The sequence below is a fragment of the Rhopalosiphum maidis genome, chromosome 2 (genome assembly GCF_003676215.2).
Source record: "Rhopalosiphum maidis isolate BTI-1 chromosome 2, ASM367621v3, whole genome shotgun sequence".
NCBI lineage: Eukaryota > Metazoa > Arthropoda > Insecta > Hemiptera > Aphididae > Rhopalosiphum > Rhopalosiphum maidis.
In genome coordinates this window covers 84391059-84414827 of record NC_040878.1, presented here as the reverse complement: position 1 = coordinate 84414827, position 23769 = coordinate 84391059, and the positions used below count along the sequence as shown (strand labels likewise).

At 28.8% G+C, this 23769-nt stretch overlaps 3 protein-coding genes across 4 annotated transcripts; all 3 read left to right on the top strand.

Moving 5' to 3' along the window:
* Positions 1 to 121: 121 nt before the first annotated feature.
* LOC113554710 (probable serine/threonine-protein kinase dyrk1) lies at positions 122 to 7876 on the top strand. 2 transcript variants are annotated; one of them, XM_026958664.1, is made up of 8 exons: positions 122 to 238; positions 1404 to 1430; positions 6032 to 6055; positions 6592 to 6642; positions 6717 to 6737; positions 6828 to 6860; positions 7369 to 7589; positions 7763 to 7876. In XM_026958664.1, exons 1-7 carry the CDS (start codon positions 188 to 190, stop codon positions 7576 to 7578), a joined length of 417 nt encoding a protein of 138 aa, XP_026814465.1. In that variant the 5' UTR covers positions 122 to 187; the 3' UTR covers positions 7579 to 7589; positions 7763 to 7876. The 2 variants fall into 2 exon arrangements, with proteins under 2 accessions (XP_026814465.1, XP_026814466.1); XM_026958665.1 differs by lacking the exon at positions 7763 to 7876 and having other exon boundaries at positions 6592 to 6647; positions 7369 to 7566.
* On the top strand, positions 7756 to 20345 carry LOC113554708 (protein PF14_0175-like; the record flags this gene model as incomplete). Its single annotated transcript, XM_026958662.1, has 2 exons — positions 7756 to 7876; positions 8814 to 20345. A coding segment is annotated over exon 2 (11280 nt), but the record flags the coding sequence as incomplete, so codon positions are not given.
* A 41-nt stretch (positions 20346 to 20386) lies between these two features.
* On the top strand, positions 20387 to 23710 carry LOC113554709 (DNA topoisomerase 1-like). The gene is made up of 3 exons (XM_026958663.1): positions 20387 to 21548; positions 21656 to 21811; positions 23593 to 23710. The coding sequence occupies exons 1-2, from the start codon at positions 20406 to 20408 to the stop codon at positions 21719 to 21721; spliced, it is 1209 nt and encodes a 402-aa protein (XP_026814464.1). The 5' UTR covers positions 20387 to 20405; the 3' UTR covers positions 21722 to 21811; positions 23593 to 23710.
* Positions 23711 to 23769: the final 59 nt, after the last annotated feature.

Below are 23769 nucleotides of genomic sequence, written 5' to 3'. Positions count from 1 at the left end.
ATGCGGAGTAGATACCGCGTAGGTAATGCATATACTGTGACATCAAATCACTGTCAAGTCTTGATGCAACCAATTGTTCAAACAATGAGCTACCGTCGTTGCGTTTCGGTACGCTGTAAGTTTTATTACTACGAACGAACTGTAATATGGTTTTAATTTTTAAATATAACAAACGATAAACGAAAAAATGCGGATATGGACCACCTTTATATTGATAAATATAATATATTTGACTCACGTAAGTATTAACATTATCAGGACATTCCTACATCCCAGAAATATTTGCCCTACTGCTAACGGACAATTATCTCCTTGCGTAAAACATTTTCCGCTCAGAAAAAATTAAAACAAATATAAAAAATTAAAAACTGTAATGCAAAATCATTATTTAAAATCTATATTTATATTATTCATAACCAAACTAATTTCAATAAACTGTTTTGAAACAATTTATATATATTTTTTGCTTCAAAGTCATCGCATACATATTTAGGTATATTATCAACAAACAGTAATTAATTTTGTCTTGTCTAATGTTTTATCAAAAATATTAAGGAGTCTACAATCCCACAAATAAATACCTAATTTAATTCACATACTTTTATGCTTTCCAAAAAAACCAGGAGATTTTCATTTTCAATAGTAACAACTGTACGAGTAAGTACGACTGGATACTTTTTTTGGTATATTAAAAGTACTAAAAAAGTTTTTTTTCCATTTTTAATCACCAAAATAAAACTAAAATATTAGACGGTGATCGCCACATTGCCGCTGGCCAATGCTACATGCCCACATAATATTTATTAGATTAAATATTATTATTAAATTACAATATATTATTGCAAAATAAACATTGATATTATATATTTAAACAATTTACTTTTGAATAATTCTGTTACAATAATTCTTTACGTCGTATTGCATAGGATGTATCTCACTATTTTCACTATCTTATACTTAAATTATTATTATATCTTAAATATTCAAAAAAAATTGGGTGGAGGGGCTAAAATACATTTTTGAGAGGCTAAGCTCGCTAAGACCTCCTAGTGGCGCAAATGCATACGTAATTGTATAGTAGCAATAGGGTTCCTCTTTTTGAAGACTTTCATTAGCATCCAAATATTTTGTTTGAGTAAGTTATCGATGTTTTTAAATTTTTAACGCCATTAATAATATCTTCGTTTACGGCGGAGTTTGTACGAGTAGTATGTGTCATATTTTCTATAACGTAATATTTTAATCGGAATAATCACATACATTTGGAGATTTTTTTTCATTGTAAGGTTCAAAATGTCTAGACAATGAAAATTTTAACTGGGGAAATGTCAGTTTTTCATAATTAGCTATTACTTACCTATATACATATGTATATTATATAATGAGTATGTTTTATTGTGCAGGTGTCCACAGCCCCGGTGAATAATTCAGTGAGTACCTACAATATTACATAAAAAATATTTTCATTATTTATAGACAATAATACTATATATAATATATCAACTACATAATCTTCATATACATACCATATTGATTAATATCACAACCGTAATAAATCAATGGGAACGCCTATTATGAGATGCAGAGCTATAAAACTTCAGAATAAACTCAACTATTTTTTATTATTAACATTAGTTGGTGCCAAATGGATATAGTTATAGTTATAAATTATAACTATGGTTATTATATATATATATATATATATGCACAAGGTGTTTTTGAAAACATTTTTTTACATAGTTTCAAGTTGTTAAAAAAACAACGTTTTTATTAAAAAATTATATTTTTAAATATTTTTTTAAGTTTTTACTTTTTTGAATGACAACATAGTTTTAATTTCATATTCAAAAGCAGAATAATTTTCTGAGTATTTTGATACATACAATTTAAAGTTTAAACAAGCAGAGTAGTGGACAAACATTTTGCGGGATAACCCCGTACCACTTCACTCTGCGCATCTAAATTTTAAATACTTATAACTTATAAACTACATGCTCTAAATTCAATTTTTATGTATCAAAATACTGACGAATTTACACATAAACCGTGATTTTAAACATCAATTATATCATATTCATATAAAGTTGGTAATATTGAACTCATTTCTGTTTCTGTACCCCCCATCGATGATGTTTTAGAATATAGTGTCGTAGTATCGATTTTTGGCGTACTAGTTAGCATAGGTTTTCTGTAGTTAAATAATAAAACGTTATGGTATTTCCTTTTTTACATAAAAAAATAAGTATTTAATTAATTTTAACTTGAATAAACGATGATGAAGATTCTATTTCAATTTCATCAGTTACTAATAACTAAGTATTAGATGATGTACTAGGTTATGGTTCACTGTTTAAAATATACTTACGTAATTCAGCTTTATACTTAAATAATAATTATACTTACTATGTCGTTGTTTTTTTCTTAAAATTATTAAGTCTACCTAATTTTTTTTTCAATACTTGTACACGTTAACGATGCTAGCCGCTTCTTCATGACATTCATTTTTTAATAAATAATTAATGAAACGGGAATTAATTTTATAGGTACAAGTGGTAAAATAGTTTTAAACAATACACTCTGGTGACCAATTGAAACTAAGCCGATTATTAAAATCAAAATAAGTCATAATATGTAGTTTGATAATGATCAATTGTTCACAAACCCCCGCATGGCGCATAATAAACACAGGTCAAAAACCAAATTATATTATAATTATTATTATACGAGATACGACCCAATACGGAATCATGGAAGCCGACGTTATCGCGTCTTTATATTACAGCAGTTTCTATTTTGTATTTTTAACTGTATTGCAAAACATATGGTTGTGTTGTAGAGTGGGGCGGCGACAACGTCCCCGCCGTACAACTTAAATAATAACGCAGCTAGCCGCTATTCGATATAGCAGCTCTAGTTGACGGACTAAAGAATTATACTCTTTTTTTGAAAACCCGTCTACGTATTTTAAATGCTACGAGGTCAATAATAGTCGTAGACCCATAAGTACGAGGCATATCCAGAAAGTAAGTGTACTAAGGCTCTCACGACCGCAGGAAATATTTTTTACTATGTTCGCTACACTGCTGTATAGCTTTATTCCTCTCGTTTATAACAAGACCATCACAAGTTCAGTACGTTGAAAACTGTGGTCACAAGAAATTTTCTCATGAAACATGTCGATCGAGTTTGCCGCCAAATGCGAAATCCACGCCGTCAATCATTACCTCTATGGAACGCTATAAACTGGAGGGTGATAATTTTCTCAAGTCTATTGTTACTGGAGATGAAACTTGGGTTGCACACTATATGTCTGAAACCAAGAGACAGTCCGAACACTAGTGTTCACCCTCAACCAAAAAGTTCAAAACCGATTTCAGTCAAAAAAATCATGGCATCAGTGTTTTGGGACCACAAAGACGTCATATTGATTGAATATTTACCTCAGGGTGAGACCATCAAAGCAGCAAGGTATTGTGAAACCCTATAAAAATTGAGGAGAGCTATTCAAAATAAAAGGAAGGGTCTGTTAACAAGAGGAGTCTGCCTGCTGCACGATTTTTTTTATTTATATAATTTTTGTTGACTTTAAAGTTTCTATCCACAAGGCAATTAAAAAAATTTGACCAGAAACACTTATAAAAGGATGCAGGTTTCACCTAGGGCAATCGTGGTGGCGAAAGATGCAAGACCTGGGCTTAGCTAAAGAATATGGGTTGAATGTAGAAGTTGGCAACTATCTATCATATATTTTTGGATTATCGGTTTTGAGTCCAGAGGAAGTTAATGATTTTTTTTTATTTGAATTATCAGAAATACAACCAGTTGATTCTAAAGTTGTAGATTTTGCTGACTATTTAGTCAATAATTATACTTCAGAAGAATCACTTTTCCTTCCATCAATATGGGCAGAAAAGAGTTCAAGTTTACAGTGAACGACAAACACATGCGAGTCTTTTCATAAAAAATTTAATAGTTTTTTTAATAGTTCCCATCCAAATATTTATATATTTTTAGATGTTTTAGAGATAATGCGAAGCGATAGTGTTATGTTAATAAGAAGCTCGCTTATTTCTGTACGTCAATATAGGAAACCGCGCCGAAACAATATTTTATTGGTTGAAAATCAGATCAAAAAATTAAATGAAAATAAAATAACAAGGTTAGATTTTGTAAAAATCTTATCTAATAAATATAAACCTAATTTTTGACTGACATTTTTATTGACAACATTATTATTATTTATTAATTAACTTATTTATTATACTATGGATTATATTAATTTTGATTGGATTTAGCTGATTTAACGTTTATTTACTTTTTTATTATATTTGATTGACTTATTTTATATTTATAGTTGTTATTTATTTTTGTTAGTTATTTAAGAACCCCTGATTTAAATACACAAATTGCGCTCTGTATTTTTTGGGACGCAATTCGTGTATAACTTTTTTACCGGACGCAACTCGGGTGATCACATAATTTTTACCATGTTTTGTTGGAAATCGATTTCTGAAAATTATATTAAAAAGCGAGCATTATGGCATAACAAAAGATCTTTTTACAAATACTAATTTACTTATATTTTAGAAAATAATTTTCTGAAATACAATTTTTTTTACAATTTCAAATATCTGATTCCAACAAAATATGGTAAAAATTATTATCTTTCAAACGGTGTATTACTTATGGGTCTACGACTATTATTGACCTCAAAGCATTTGAAATACGAATGCACTTTTTTTGATGCAAAAAGGCGTGTGTGGCGTCCTCTTGATGTATATATATATATTAAGTCCTTTGGTAGTTTGGTCATGTAATTGACGAAATATACTTAAGATCTTTAAAGAAGGATTGAAACCTCATATCTTAAGGGGGTAAGTGCCATAGGCGTAACTAGAGGTGACTTGGGTGGATTTCAACCCCCCCCCAGAATTTTTGGGTAAATGCATATGCTTATAAACATATTAGTATTCATTTTATTTTGGCCTACAATATTAACAAATATGATCTTTCATATAAAACAGCATTCCTCAACCTTTTTTCATGTACGTACCCCTTAACCTATTACCACTGCTTTACGTACCTCCAAATGCCAATTTATCGTATATTCACAAAAAATACAAATAAGATATTATGAAATAAGTTTTTTTCACGTACCCCCTCATACCTTGTTACGTACTCTCAGAGGTACGCGTACCACAGGTTGAGAAACGCTGATATAAACGAATAATCATTCAACTCAGTTGTAAACACCAATAAAAACAACAAATGATCATGTAAATAAAAAAAAAATTTCTATAAAACATTTTTAGGAATCTACCCCCTCCTAACTTAAAAGACTAATGACGCTTATAACTAGTATAACTAGGTGCTAGTCAAGACTGTAACCAGAAATTGTTTTTAGGAGAGAAGGGGTTCAAAACATATATATTGTAATTGTAATTAATACTGAATAAATAAAACATAAAAGCAAAAAATATTTTACGTGAATGCGACAGTTTGACTCTGACGGACGATGGTATTTAAAATGATATTTTTGTTTTAGACGAATTTAATATTGTTAATTGTTACCGACCGCTGATCGGCCCCAATTGTTGTAGACGGTCGTTGTGCAATAACAATCTATTATTAGAGGTTACAATAATATTTTCATATTATTATGATACAATAATACAGTCAATAATCAATTTAACTGGAGTTTTAGCCATTTATGACTAAAAAAATATTTATGTTGATATTAAAAATAAATTTTAAACACTAGTAAAATATTAAAGAAATACGAACTTGGTACCTAGTATATAACTTACTGACTGCCCAGTGACTGACTTCTATTATAGTAAGTAGGTACCTATTATAGGTATTACAAAGTCTTATGGAATAAAGTAGTTTTATTTGTGAATTATTGACAGAAACTAATTTTGTATTTATATAATATACCACTCATGATTTGTATTGCGTTGTTATTTTGAAACTATGATAATTTTTTTGTTTATCTACTATATGATTACATACTGTTTTTAATTTTTTTTAGGGGAAAGGAAGCGGTTTGACATCGGTAATATATATCACAGGATATTATATTTTTTTCTTAATTGTTATGTGTTTTATATGTTATATAATTTTGAATAGTTCGAAATAATTAATAAAAAAAAATTAAAATAATTTCTATGAGTATTAAGTGATTTAAAACACATTTAGATAAGTAAATAAATACAACTGATAAAGAATACAAATAGGTTTAGATTTTCGATATTTTACCATATTTTTTAAATCACAAAAAAAATATGAAGAACTTGTGAAAAGATTCTTACCTTAGTTTGGACTTATTAATAATTATACGTAGATAACTATTATAATATTGAAAATAAAAATATATTTAATTAATTATTATTATCACATCATGTAAAATCACTAAAAACGAACGTAAATTCCACCCAAATGAGTGATGCCCAAAATAATAAAATAATAAAATAAAAAAATGTCATACATTATAATTTATAAAGTATATAAATAGTTTATAATCCATTACCCAACAAATTATCATAAGACACGAAGTAAATAAAAAATTAAAAAATGTAATCACTTTTTCAGAAATTTGGTAATATTGCAGATGCAATTATTAACCCAAAATGGACATTAAATGTAAAGTAAATATTTTAATTTTATTTATGAATGTTTTTTTTTTGTAATTGTAACTTTTATATTATGTTATTCAGAAACCAGATTCAAAAAAAAAGGTAAAGTTATTTCACTAGAACATTTTATAAAATCATTATTTTTATTATTATATAGAATAATTAATAATTTTATTTTTAAATAAAATGCAGGACAAGAATAAGGATACAGATTCTAACAAACAAGTAAGATGATTTCAATAAAACATTATTTTGTAATTTTCATAATAGGTATGATGATTATTGATAAGTACAGTATTTTCTTCGTCGTTTATATTTTCAATTCGATTTTCGCTCGTAGTGATTGAAATTCACAACTTATGAAAAACGTACATAAGCATAAGCATAATCAACATCTTATAAAATATCACCAGACACCAAGCCTACTTTAGAGAGCAACTTGTATTATCTATTAATAATACCATGACCAATATTCTAAATCATAAAGATTTTGTTTTAAATGCTTATTTATTATGTATCTATACTGTTTTTTTGAAAAATTAAAATATAAGTTAATTTTATGTTTATAATAAAAAAGAAAGTTAGAAACTTAAGATTTGCATTTTGGAAAAACTCTTTTATTAAAGTATACTTAGATAGGTACTGTTTAAATTATAAATATATAACAAATTGTTGGTGTTTTAGTAACCTAAAGTAGAGTTTTATCAATAAATGTTTTATTGTAATATTTTAGAATGATGATGAAAACAATCCAAATCCATCAAATGATGATACAAACGATCCAAGTATAACAGATGGTGATAATGATGATTCTCTTAACGACAAAAAGCCCAATCATAATAAAAAAAGAAAGAAAAATAAAAAAAAAAAAATAATAATAAGCCTAATGGAAAACCTAACAGAAATCAGAGAGGACACAGATGGTACAAAATGGTTACAGTGAAATATTTACTAGTAAGTAAACATATGTTATTTTATGTAGGAAAATAAACAATTTTTATTTTAATAGAATACATAAAAAAATACAAAAAATTGCGTTTTTTTACATTTAAATATTTTATAAGCCAGCATTTCAACTTAGACTAAAGTATAACATTATTTAATAAGTAATTAGACATTTTGGTAAGGGTAATTTACCAGAATATATAAATCATGAAGATGAACAAAAGATTGTTTTGACATGGGATGAAGAACGAAAAATTGTATTGGACGAGCATTTTGGCGCATTTTCAATTAACAATGTAAGATTTATTTTAAATTTATTAAATATAAAAATTAATATCATCAAAATACATACTTATATTGTAGATAGTATATTATTTTTATGGCTGCATTAGAATTTCGTACACAAAAACAGCAATTTTGGTTGAAAATCAAATTGTGGTTTATTTTTTGCGACAGAGCTGAGTTGCATAATCATGTTTTTGGTGACAGATTCCCACTACATGCGTAAAACCTTGAACAAACTACCTACTAGCTTTTACCAAGCTACATATCTGTTTTGTAGTGAAAATTACTCGATTTACTGTTATATCAGTATTGGTTTTTTTCAATAATTAAATTAAAATACTATATTTTAGTGATTAAACATAATTATACATTGATAAATACAACGATCTACGTATATAACATAATATATAAAAGTTGGCAACCAGATTGTTTTAACGACATATGAAAAATTGATACACAATTATTTGTGTATCAAATTATACATATTTTAATTCAAAAAAAAAAAATTAAATACAATAACTTTTTTTATCCAAGAATTTAATATGTATTTCTTAATTTTTACAAACAGAACTATATTTATTTATCAATTATAAAACAACATACAATTATTAAAGTATCTAATCGTATTTTGAAAATTTATATTTTTGGATTCTGAATATTAATATATATATATATATAACTCTTATTATTTCAAGCGCGTCAGTTCTGTCAATAAAACACATACACACACACACAAAATTCGAAAACATAACATCGATTTAAATTTATTGAAAGCATATATAAGAGCACCAATTAGGTATAATATGGTATTTTAATTCTTAGTTAAAACATTTTAAAAACAACACATTATATTATATGGAAAAAACGTAAACACAACACAATTACATGAAAATTAGAAATTAAACCTTTAGAAATATTATATCAAAAATTATTTAAACTATGTTTCAGTTAAACGATAATCAATTAATTCGCCAAAAAAGAGATTATAATAATAAATTAGAACTTCAAGATAACAGATTACTAACCAAAATTGATAATCAATACGAATTGGAGGAAAAAGAAAATAAAGAAGATAAATTAAAAATAAAAGATAAACAAAATTTTGAAAAGAAAAATATTAATACAAATCAGTCTGAAGGACAAAACAGTTTTGAAAAGAATCTAAGTTTAATAGAAAATCTAGGCGAAGATGAAAATAGTATGAAGAGTAATAGTAGTGATAATATTAACAAAAACAAAAAAATTTTAAATTTAAAAAAGCCAAATAATAATAAATTTAAGGATATGTTAAAAAATAAAAAACAACCAACAAATACTTTAAGAAACAAAATAAAGCAACCAAACCAGAGTAAGAAACCAAATAATATAAATGAAAATGTATCAAATCAGGAAATTATTACGTCCAATTTGCCAAATTCAAGAGATATACTAATAATATCATATGATGAACCGGAACTTCGCACAAAAACAAATGGTAACATTGCCAAAAATAATCCAGTAAATGATGAAATTAATACATTAATGGAGAAAATGAATTCAAATTCAGAAGAAGATTCTGATGAACAAAATTCTTCATCACATTCATCATTAAAACCGCTAAACCAAATTCCAAAATACAGCATCATCGAAGATAATAAACACCAGAATATTCTAAAAAATATAAAACATAATAAATTTAAACCTAAATCAAGAAAATTAGGGAAAAGGCAAATTAAAAAAAACGAAAAACCACCAGAAATAAATAAAAAAAAGATAAGTAACCCATCAAGACTAAGTACAATCAACGAAAAAGGTCTACAACCAAAAAAAAATAAACCAATAAACCCAAGTAAAAGCAATCAAAAAACCCCATCAATCATTATTCCAAAAAATACAAAAGCAGGAAACGCTAACAATCCACAAGGCATTCCCGGAAATGATGAAATTGATGCATTAATGAAAGCAATGAATTCAGATTCAGACGAAGATTCAGCTGATCGAAATTCAGAATCGAATCCATCATCTTTAGAAACAAAACACGGCTTTCCGGATAATGACGATCTTGAAAGTAGAAAGGAACGTGATATTTTAAAGAATATAAAACATCAATTAGGCCATCAATCAAAAAAGGAAGGGAAAATTGGGCCAAACAAAGACGAAGAACTGCCAGAGACCAACAAACGAAATGCAAATTCTCCATCGGGAGTCAAAAAAGGCGACGAAGATGGCTCAAATCCCAAAAGAGCTACACCGATAACTCCAAGTAAAAGCAATCAACAAACCCCAACGATCATTATTCCAAAAAATACAAAAGCAGAAAACACGGACAATCCACAAGGGATTCCCGGAAATGATGAAATTGATGCATTAATAAATGACATGAATTCAGAATCAGATGAAGATTCAGCTCATCAAAATTCAGAATCGAATCCATCATCCTTAGAAACGAAACAAGATATTCCTGATGATGACAATCTTGGTAGTAAACAGGAACATGATATATTGAAGAATATAAAAGATCTATTAAGACCTCAATCGAAAAAGCAAGGGAAAATTGGGCCGAACAAAGACGAAGAACTGCCAGAGACCAACAAACGAAATGCAAATTCTCCATCGGGAGTCAAAAAGGGCGACGAAGATGGCTCAAATCCAAAAAGAGCTACACCGATAACTCCAAGTAAAAGCAATCAACAAACCCCAACGATCATTATTCCAAAAAATACAAAAGCAGAAAACACGGACAATCCACAAGGGATTCCCGGAAATGATGAAATTGATGCATTAATAAAAGACATGAATTCAGAATCAGATGAAAATTCAGCTCATCAAAATTCAGAATCGAGTCCATCATCCTTAGAAACGAAACAAGATATTCCTGATGATGACAATCTTGGTAGTAAACAGGAACATGATATATTGAAGAATATAAAAGATCTAATAAGACCTCAATCGAAAAAGCAAGGGAAAATTGGGCCGAACAAAGACGAAGAACTGCCAGAGACCAACAAACGAAATGCAAATTCTCCATCGGGAGTCAAAAAAGGCGACGAAGATGGCTCAAATCCCAAAAGAGCTACACCGATAACTCCAAGTAAAAGCAATCAAAAAACCCCAACGATCATTATTCCAAAAAATACAAAAGCAGAAAACACAGACAATCCACAAGGGATTCCCGGAAATGATGAAATTGATGCATTAATAAATGACATGAATTCAGAATCAGATGAAGATTCAGCTCATCAAAATTCAGAATCGAGTCCATCATCCTTAGAAACGAAACAAGATATTCCTGATAATAACAATCTTGGAAGTAAAATGGAACGTGATATTTTAAAGGATATAAAACATCCATTAAGACCTCCTCAAACGAAAAAGCAAGGGAAAATTGGGCCGAACAAAGACGAAGAACTGCCAGAGACCAACAAACGAAATGTAAATTCTCCATCGGGAGTCAAAAAAGGCGACGAAAATAGCTCAAATCCAAAAAGAGCTACACCAATAACTCCAAGTAAAAGCAATCAACAAACCCCAACGATCATTATTCCAAAAAATACAAAAGCAGAAAACACGGACAATCCACAAGGGATTCCCGGAAATGATGAAATTGATGCATTAATAAATGACATGAATTCAGAATCAAATGAAGATTCAGCTCATCAAAATTCAGAATCGAATCCATCATCCTTAGAAACGAAACAAGATATTCCTGATGATGACAATCTTGGTAGTAAACAGGAACATGATATATTGAAGAATATAAAAGATCTATTAAGACCTCAATCGAAAAAGCAAGGGAAAATTGGGCCGAACAAAGACGAAGAACTGCCAGAGACCAACAAACGAAATGCAAATTCTCCATCGGGAGTCAAAAAAGGCGACGAAGATGGCTCAAATCCCAAAAGAGCTACACCGATAACTCCAAGGAAAAGCAATCAACAAACCCCAACGATCATTATTCCAAAAAATACAAAAGCAGAAAACACGGACAATCTACAAGGGATTCCCGGAAATGATGAAATTGATGCAATAATAAATGACATGAATTCAGAATCAGATGAAGATTCAGCTCATCAAAATTCAGAATCGAATCCATCATCCTTAGAAACGAAACAAGATATTCCTGATAATAACAATCTTGGAAGTAAAATGGAACGTGATATTTTAAAGGATATAAAACATCCATTAAGACCTCCTCAAACGAAAAAGCAAGGGAAAATTGGGCCGAACAAAGACGAAGAACTGCCAGAGACAAAAAAACGAAATGAAAATTTCCCATCGGGAGTCAAAAACAACGACGAAAAAGGTTTAGAGCCAAAAAACGCAATGACAAAGTCTCCAACAGAAGACAATCAACCTACGTCATTGAACTCAAATACTGGAAATACAAATCCTGAAAACACTGTGGGCGATGATAATAATATTAATTCAACATCCCTCAGTCCTTCAGCAGGTATTAAAGAAAATCTAAAAAGTCTTCCTGATATTCATGATCAAATAAACCTAGATGATAAATCGGATTCGAATTTAATCGAAGATTTATTAAACAGCCCGATAGGAATAGATGGAGAAGATTCGCCTAAAACGGTAACTGAAAACGAAAACAATATTCCAAATTCAGAAATAGATAACAAGTTACAAAATTCTAATGATGATACATTGACAAAGTCCCCAACAGAAGATGATGTCAAACCTAATCAGTTACAAGAAAACAAGTCTACTAATGATGTGAATCCTCTAGACAAAACAGATTTGAAAAACCCCGAATCAGCAGATGGTATTTTTCCCACAGAATCTAAAGATTTAAAAGAATTTTTGGCAGAAATACCTTTTGATGACATTGACGAGCCCCATAGTTTGGAAGAATTTAATAATTTAGGAGGTATCACAATGGAGGATATAGATAAAAATAAAAAAAACGATATTTCACCTTCTTCGACTTTAAACGACAATAAAAAAAACGATCTTGATGATAATGTTCAAAAAACGAATCAACCTACGTCATTGAACTCAAATACTGGAAATACAAATCCTGAAAACACTGTGGGCGATGATAATAATATTAATTCAACATTCCTCAGTCCTTCAGCAGGTATTAAAGAAAATCTAAAAAGTCTTCCTGATATTCATGATCAAATAAACCTAGATGATAACTCGGATTCGAATTTAATCGAAGATTTATTAAACAGCCCGATAGGAATAGATGGAGAAGATTCGCCTAAAACGGTAACTGAAAACGAAAACAATATTCCAAATTCAGAAATAGATAACAAGTTACAAAATTCTAATGATGATACATTGACAAAGTCCCCAACAGAAGATGATGTCAAACCTAATCCGTTACAAGAAAACAAGTCTACTAATGATGTGAATCCTCTAGACAAAACAGATTTGAAAAACCCCGAATCGGCAGATGGTATTTTTCCCACAGAATCTAAAGAATTAAAAGAATTTTTGGCAGAAATACCTTTTGATGACATTGACGAGCCCCATAGTTTGGAAGAATTTAATAATTTAGGAGGTATCACAATGAAGGATATAGATAAAAATAAAAAAAACGATATTTCACCTTCTTCGACTTTAAATGACAATAAAAAAAACGATCTTGATGATAATGTTCAAAAAACGAATCAACCTACGTCATTGAATTCAAATACTGGAAATACTAATCCTGAAAACACTGTGGGCGATGATAATTATATTAATTCAACTCCCCTCAGTCCTCCAGCAGGTATTAAAGAAAACCTAAAGAGTCTTCCTGATATTCATGATCAAATAAACCTAGATGATAAATCGGATTCGAATTTAATCAAAGATTTATTAAACAGCCCGATAGGAATAGATGGAGAAGATTCGCCTAAAACGGTAACTGAAAACGAAAACAATATTCCAAATTCAGAAATAGATAACAAGTTACAAAATTCTAATGATGATACATTGACAAAGTCCCCAACAGAAGATGATGTCAAACCTAATCCGTTAAAAGAAAACAAGTCTACTAATGATGTGAATCCTCTAGACAAAACAGATTTGAAAAACCCCGAATCGGCAGATGGTATTTTTCCCACAGAATCTAAAGAATTAAAAGAATCTTTGGCAGAAATACCTTATGATAACATTGACGAGCCCCATAGTTTAGAAGAATTTAATAATTTAGGAGGTATCACAATGGAGGATATAGATAAAAATAAAAAAAACGATATTTCACCTTCTTCGACTTTAAATGACAATAAAAAAAACGATCTTGATGATAATGTTCAAAAAACGAATCAACCTACGTCATTGAATTCAAATACTGGAAATACTAATCCTGAAAACACTGTGGGCGATGATAATTATATTAATTCAACTTCCCTCAGTCCTCCAGCAGGCATTAAAGAAAACCTAAAGAGTCTTCCTGATATTCATGATCAAATAATCCTAGATGATAAATCGGATTCGAATTTAATCGAAGATTTATTAAACAGCCCGATAGGAATAGATGAAAAAGATTCGCCTAAAACGGCAACTGAAGACGCAAACAATATTCCAAATTCAGAAATAGATAACAAGTTACAAAATTCTAATGATGATACTTTGACAAAGTCCCCAACAGAAGATGATGTCAAACCTAATCCGTTACAAGAAAACAAGTCTACTAATGATGTGAATCCTCTAGACAAAACAGATTTGAAAAACCCCGAATCGGCAGATGGTATTTTTCCCATCGAATCTGAAGAATTAAAAGAATTTTTGGCAGAAATACCTTATAATTACATTGACGAGCCCCATAGTTTGGAAGAATTTAATAATTTAGGAGGTATCACAATGGAGGATATAGATAAAAATAAAAAAAACGATATTTCACCTTCTTCGACATTAAATGACAATAAAAAAAACGATCTTGATGATAGTGTTCAAAAAACAAATCAACCTACGTTATTGAATTCAAATACTGGAAATACTAATCCTGAAAACACTGTGGGCGATGATAATTATATTAATTCAACTTCTCTCAGTCCTCCAGCAGGTATTAAAGAAAATCTAAAGAGTCTTCCTGATATTCATGATCAAATAAACCTAGATGATAAATCGGATTCGAATTTAATCGAAGATTTATTAAACAGCCCGATAGGAATAGATGGAAAAGATTCGCCTAAAACGGCAACTAAAGACGGAAACAATATTCCAAATTCAGAAATAGATAACAAGTTACAAAATTCTAATGATGATACATTGACAAAGTCCCCAACAGAAGACGATGTCAAACCTAATCCGTTACAAGAAAACAAGTCTACTAATGATGTGAATCCTCTAGACAAAACAGATTTGAAAAACCCCGAATCGGCAGATGGTATTTTTCCCACAGAATCTGAAGAATTAAAAGAATTTTTGGCAGAAATACCTTATGATGACATTGACGAGCCCGATAGTTTGGAAGAATTTAATAATTTAGGAGGTATCACAATGGAGGATATAGATAAAAATAAAAAAAACGATATTTCACCTTCTTCGACTTTAAATGACAATAAAAATAACGATCTTGATGATAATGTTCAAAAAACGAATCAACCTACGTCATTGAATTCAAATACTGGAAATACTAATCCTGAAAACACTGTGGGCGATGATAATTATATTAATTCAACTTCTCTCAGTCCTCCAGCAGGTATTAAAGAAAATCTAAAGAGTCTTCCTGATATTCATGATCAAATAAACCTTGATGATAAATCGGATTCGAATTTAATCGAAGATTTATTAAACAGCCCGATAGGAATAGATGGAAAAGATTCGCCTAAAACGGCAACTGAAGACGCAAACAATATTCCAAATTCAGAAATAGATAACAAGTTACAAAATTCTAATGATGATACATTGACAAAGTCCCCAACAGAAGACGATGTCAAACCTAATCCGTTACAAGAAAACAAGTCTACTAATGATGTGAATCCTCTAGACAAAACAGATTTGAAAAACCCCGAATCGGCAGATGGTATTTTTCCCACAGAATCTGAAGAATTAAAAGAATTTTTGGCAGAAATACCTTATGATGACATTGACGAGCCCGATAGTTTGGAAGAATTTAATAATTTAGGAGGTATCACAATGGAGGATATAGATAAAAATAAAAACAACGATATTTCACCTTCTTCGACATTAAACGACAATAAAAAAAACGATCTTGATGATAATGTTCAAAATACGAATCAACCTACGTCATTGAATTCAAATACTGGAAATACTAATCCTGAAAACACTGTGGGCGATGATAATTATATTAATTCAACTTCCCTCAGTCCTCTAGCAGGTATTAAAGAAAATCTAAAGAGTCTTCCTGATATTCATGATCAAATAAACCTTGATGATAAATCGGATTCGAATTTAATCGAAGATTTATTAAACAGCCCGATAGGAATAGATGGAAAAGATTCGCCTAAAACGGCAACTGAAGACGCAAACAATATTCCAAATTCAGAAATAGATAACAAGTTACAAAATTCTAATGATGATACATTGACAAAGTCCCCAACAGAAGACGATGTCAAACCTAATCCGTTACAAGAAAACAAGTCTACTAATGATGTGAATCCTCTAGACAAAACAGATTTGAAAAACCCCGAATCGGCAGATGGAATTTTTCCCACAGAATCTGAAGAATTAAAAGAATTTTTGGCAGAAATACCTTATGATGACATTGACGAGCCCGATAGTTTGGAAGAATTTAATAATTTAGGAGGTATCACAATGGAGGATATAGATAAAAATAAAAACAACGATATTTCACCTTCTTCGACATTAAATGTCAATAAAAAAAACGATCTTGATGATAGTGTTCAAAAAACAAATCAACCTACGTCATTGAATTCAAATACTGGAAATACTAATCCTGAAAACACTGTGGGCGATGATAATTATATTAATTCAACTTCCCTCAGTCCTCCAGCAGATATTAAAGAAAATCTAAAAAGTCTTCCTGATATTCATGATCAATTAAACCTAGATGATAAATCGGATTCGAATTTAATCGAAGATTTATTAAACAGCCCGATAGGAATAGATGGAAAAGATTCGCCTAAAACGGCAACTGAAGACGCAAACAATATTCCAAATTCAGAAATAGATAACAAGTTACAAAATTCTAATGATGATACATTGACAAAGTCCCCAACAGATGACGATGTCAAACCTAATCCGTTACAAGAAAACAAGTCTACTAATGATGTGAATCCTCTAGACAAAACAGATTTGAAAAACCCCGAATCGGCAGATGGAATTTTTCCCACAGAATCTGAAGAATTAAAAGAATTTTTGGCAGAAATACCTTATGATGACATTGACGAGCCCGATAGTTTGGAAGAATTTAATAATTTAGGAGGTATCACAATGGAGGATATAGATAAAAATAAAAACAACGATATTTCACCTTCTTCGACATTAAATGACAATAAAAAAAACGATCTTGATGATAGTGTTCAAAAAACAAATCAACCTACGTCATTGAATTCAAATACTGGAAATACTAATCCTGAAAACACTGTGGCCGATGATAATTATATTAATTCAACTTCCCTCAGTCCTCCAGCAGATATTAAAGAAAATCTAAAGAGTCTTCCTGATATTCATGATCAAATAAACCTAGATGATAAATCGGATTCGAATTTAATCGAAGATTTATTAAACAGCCCGATAGGAATAGATGGAAAAGATTCGCCTAAAACGGCAACTGAAGACGCAAACAATATTCCAAATTCAGAAATAGATAACAAGTTACAAAATTCTAATGATGATACATTGACAAAGTCCCCAACAGAAGACGATGTCAAACCTAATCCGTTACAAGAAAACAAGTCTACTAATGATGTGAATCCTCTAGACAAAACAGATTTGAAAAACCCCGAATCGGCAGATGGTATTTTTCCCACAGAATCTGAAGAATTAAAAGAATTTTTGGCAGAAATACCTTATGATGACATTGACGAGCCCGATAGTTTGGAAGAATTTAATAATTTAGGAGGTATCACAATGGAGGATATAGATAAAAATAAAAAAAACGATATTTCACCTTCTTCGACTTTAAATGACAATAAAAATAACGATCTTGATGATAATGTTCAAAAAACGAATCAACCTACGTCATTGAATTCAAATACTGGAAATACTAATCCTGAAAACACTGTGGGCGATGATAATTATATTAATTCAACTTCTCTCAGTCCTCCAGCAGGTATTAAAGAAAATCTAAAGAGTCTTCCTGATATTCATGATCAAATAAACCTAGATGATAAATCGGATTCGAATTTAATCGAAGATTTATTAAACAGCCCGATAGGAATAGATGGGAAAGATTCGCCTAAAACGGCAACTGAAGACGCAAACAATATTCCAAATTCAGAAATAGATAACAAGTTACAAAATTCTAATGATGATACATTGACAAAGTTCCCAACAGAAGATGATGTCAAACCTAATCCGTTACAAGAAAACAAGTCTACTAATGATGTGAATCCTCTAGACAAAACAGATTTGAAAAACCCCGAATCGGCAGATGGTATTTTTCCTATAGAATCTAAAGAATTAAAGGATTTTTTTGAAGAAACACCTTATGACGACGACAATTTAACCGATATTTCTGGAAAGTATAATAATTTAGGAATTGTGACAATGGAGGATTCTGATGTAAAATCTAATCCAGAAAATAATGTGGGTGATAACAAAAATATTAATTCCCCTTCTCCGTGTACTCAAATGGGTATTGAAGAAAATCCTAAGAGTCTTTCTGATATTCAAGATAAAATAAACCTAGACAATACTTCAGATTCGAATATAATTAACGATTTATTAGGAAGCCCTGTAGGATTAGATGGAGTTGAATCGCCTAAACCAGTGATCGATGATACAAACGTTATTCCAATATCAAGAATAGATGACGTTTTACATAATTCTAATGATGACACATTGACAACGACTTCTCCGTTTAAAGTTATCAATACTAATCCGTTCGAAAAAAACATATCTACTGAAAATGTAAATCTTTTAGAAAACACAGATTTAAAATCACCTGAGATTACAGATGGTACTGTTCCAATAAAAACGGACGAGTTAAAGGAATTTTTGGGAGAAATCCCTTATAATTATGATACATCTGATATTAGGGGAGAGTATAATAATTTAAGTTTGACAGTTGAGGATATTGATAAGAATAAAAGAAAAGATAGTTCACCATCTTCTACATTAAATAACATTAAAAATATAGATCTTGATGATAGTCTCCAAAAAATAAATCAACCTACACCATTTAATTCAAATACTGGAAATACTAATCCTGAAAACACTGTAGGCGATGATAATTATATTAATTCAACTTCTCCCAGTACTCCAACAGGTATTAAAAAAAATCCTAAGAAAGCACCTGAGCGACAAGATAAAATAAATCTTTACAATACATCAGAGTCGAATATTATTAAAGATTTATTAGGTAGCCCGATAGGATTAGATGAATCGCCTAGTCCAGCTATTGATAATACAAACATTATTCCGAAATCAAAAATAAATAACAAGTTACACAATTCCAATGAAGACGCATTAACATCGACTCTTCGTCCTCCATCTGATAAAATAATGAATGTCAATAAAAAACCTTTGTCGGAGATTTCTTTAAATGGCATTGACATGCATTCGTCGGGCTTAAATTTAATGCATAATTATAATAAATTGGATAACGGTGATGATATTAATGTTAATCATGGTGATGTTACTAACTCTATAATTGATTATAATTCCAATAATACATTTTCATTAGAAGGTGGTAATTCATATGGTTATATGATACCTAAGTTTAGCACAAAGTACATTGAAGGCGGTGATTCAAATTATAATTTATGGGAAACAATTCCACCCAAAAGAAATTATGACATTAGTATACATAACGGATATGATAATTATATTAATGATTTAAATCAATCTACTGATTATACTCTTAATAATAACAAAATTCCAAGTTATATTAACAACGAGAAAAATATTGTAACGAAAACTGAAACAATCAAAAACAATTATAATGATATAGTAAATACCGATAATCATGATAGTCATAATAAACTGTACGATGATTTTATTAAAAAAATGTCTGAGCAATTACTTAATAAAATCGATAATATTGATGATAAACTTTCCAAACTAGATAAATTATCTAAGAATTGTTCTTATATGAGAGAAAATGACAACATAGGATCTCACGATTCAAGTATCAACAAAGTTGTACTATTAAATGATATTCCTACTACTAAACCAGAAAAAATTATAAATATCGAAGAGTCTGATTCAAAAACAGATAAACCAATAGAAAGTCTTGAGATAAAGACAAGTAATAAAAGGGTTGACGGAAATGAAACCAAGGATTCTACAAAAGCAAAAAAACATAAAAATAAAAAACATGAAAAGCATGAAAAGCATAACAAAAAAAAAGATCATAAGAAAAATAATATAAGTAATGAAAATGATGATGATGATGATGACGATGATGATTATAGTGATGATGATGATAATAATGATGATGATGTTGATGATAATGGTGATGATGATGGAATGCATAAAAAAAGTAAACATGATAAGATCAAAAATACAAATGATGACGATAGCAATCATAAAAAGAATAAACATCGTAAAAGTAAATATTTAATTAATGATGACAATGGTAAAAATAAAAAAAATAAACGTCATAAGAATAAAGATATAAATGACAATGATGATGACAAACATATAAAAAATAAAGGTAAGCATAAAAAAAATAAACGTCATAAGAATAAAGATATAAATGACAATGATGATAATGGCAAACATACAAAAAATAAAGGTAAGCATAAAAAAAATAAACGTCATAAGAATAAAGATATAAATGACAATGATGATGGCGAACATCTAAAGAATAAAGGTCGTAAAAAAAATATAAGAAATGATGATAATAATGACGATGATAGTGGCGGGCATAAAAAGAAAAATCATAAAAAAAACCAATTTAAGGATCATGATAATGATGATGTTGGTAGGCATAAAAAAAATAAAAGTCATAATAAAAATGATTTAAATGATGAAGATGTCGAAATATTACGAAGTAAAAACACTGATAAAAGAAAGAAAAAAAAAATTAAAAAAAATATTTATTCATCTGAGGAAAATAATGAAGTTAATGGTTCCAGCATTCAAATTAACAGTGACGATAATAATTCTCAAAAAAGATTAAAAATCAAAAATAATAAATCAAAAATTTCCAAAAAAACAAATTCAACTAATAGCAAAAAATTGTCACCTGAAGAGAAGTCAAAATATATAAAACATTCCAAAACTATAAAATATAAAAATAAAGAAATTCCTGTAGATGGCAGTGATGAAGATACAAATGAAAATAATTATAATTCAGAAGAAACCTACGTAAAATATAATCAAAATAATGTACTAAAAGATAAAAAGCATAAACATAAGAAGCATAATAAATATTTAAAAACTAGTAAAACTTACAAATATAAAGAAATACCCATAGATAACGAAGATAAAAATTCTGATGAAAATAATGTTAATTTAGAAGAAACCTATAATATAAACATTACTAGTGATGATGATGCGCTTAAACAGAAAAGGCTTAGACATAAAAAAATTAAAAAAAAGAAGAATATTGATATTAATATTGTAAAAGACACTGACACTCAAGTTCTTAATAACGATAATAATACGGTGAGATTCGTTTTTTAATTTCGATGAGACTGAATTTCCTTTGTGTACTTATTTAAAACTTTCTGATAAAATATAAGAAGAAAAATTAACCATGTTTTTTTTTTCAGAAAAATGGATACAAATTTTACACATTTTATCAATATACAAATCCATTAGCAAGTTTTTTTTACTAACTCATATTATACGTACGATAATATTGTTTGATAAAGACTTGTAAAAATAACTTGTTATAATTGTTCCATGTGAAAACTGTTTTAACACAGGTAAATAATTTTTAACATGCTTATTAGTTGTATTATATAGTTTACGTTATACAAAAATTATTGAATAGTATAATAATAATAAATATTAACTAATTTCTTATGACGTCCTAGAATTCATGGGCGTATTTATGGGTCATGTCTGTCATGTACAGGCACGGCCTGCGAAATTTAAAACACTAAATACAAATACAAATTTATTTAATTATTATTAGATGATAAAGCTTATTTCAAAATTTAGGGGTCATATGCCCCAAACCCTAATCTAATTATTTTTATGAGGAGTTTGTAACCCCCTTCGCCTCTCCTCCGGATATGATACTCTTGTGCACGATAAGCGAACAAGATCTGGACACGCCTATATCCTTGATGTAACTAGGATCTAAATTTTTGGAAACTATAGTTTTAATAGACAATTTTACAGACGATTTCTCAGCAAGCGTTTAAAACCAAAAAAACAATTGTAATTTAAGGCTTCATTGAAGTGTTACAACGGAATTTTCAGACTATCTTTAAAATAGTATTTTCAAATTATGTAAAAAAATCCGATCAGAATACTGTAATTATACAATTTACGTGATATGTTTTTGTTTTTTATCGACATCAATAACTTTTTTTAATTATTAATATTTTTTAAAATTATTAATCTAAATTAAGGATAAATTATAATTTTAAGATTTTTTTAGTTTAGTTAACCTTTAATTTTTTTTATTTTTTTGTTTATAAATATAGTACAAAAATACAATCTGTAAAATTGTATTTGTTATAATAATACACTCTAAAATATAATAATATGAATTACATGAGAAATGAAGTAACCCAGCTGGTAATAACGCGTTATAATATTATAAAATTACAACATTTTTCTTGTTGATTAAGAGTGAGATAATCTATTTATATAACTAATTAATTGTGTTTCTCTTTCTATCAAGCTTTATATCATTATGACAATAGTTTAGGGAGATACCTATTAAAATTCAATCAAGCCATTAAATATCCAATGAAAAAATCATTAATTTATAACTTGATAATAATATTCTAGACATATCTACGAAATTATATTACAAAAAATTTGGTGTACTTCCTATAAATTTACTATTATGATAACAGTTAAACAATTATCAATCAATAACAATAATAATACATGCCTACCCAAAATGTAACAGAATACAGAACATTATTATAATATTTTATTAAGCAATGATAATAAAAATATTAGCCAAAAATGCATTGACTATTTTAGTCTTCACTATTCAACTTGTTCATGCTATAATATTTAAAAATATATATGAAAGATCTAGTCATAAACTAATTAAAAATAATTTTCCTCAATAAGTTTTTACGTGAATTTCTACATAAAATTTAGCTGTTGAGACAAAATTGTCTGTACATAATTTTTCTAAATATTTATCTACTTTATTCTTAATTACCTATTTTGTTAATATTAATTTTAGTTGTTTGTAAATATTATTATTATTATTCTCTTTTATTTTGCATTTTTGTATAGCGTAAACCTTAATAACTATAATATGTAACTCTATGTCTCTACTTCCAACACACAAACTCTACTTGAAAGAAGTAAATATAAGATTTATTTGTTTTAAAAAAATATTTATATAATATATATATATATATATATATGTTTTTTTTAGTAGAATTTATCTCTATTAAATATTAAAATGTATAAAATATGTAACTTTTTAATTATATGTTAGAGGTAGATGGCATATATTTAATTGCAACACCACCTATACTTAAAAAATGTTTGTAATTATTTTTTCTAGGTACCCTTTTTTTCAATACTGACCAAATTTATAAGCTGTGATTATATAATTATCAATGAATATTTATTTACATCTGGACTCCAAAGACATATAATTAATACCTACATTTTAAATAATATAATACATAAATAGAAAGATATTATAATCTTATAAATAATTTCGTCCAATTATTTTATC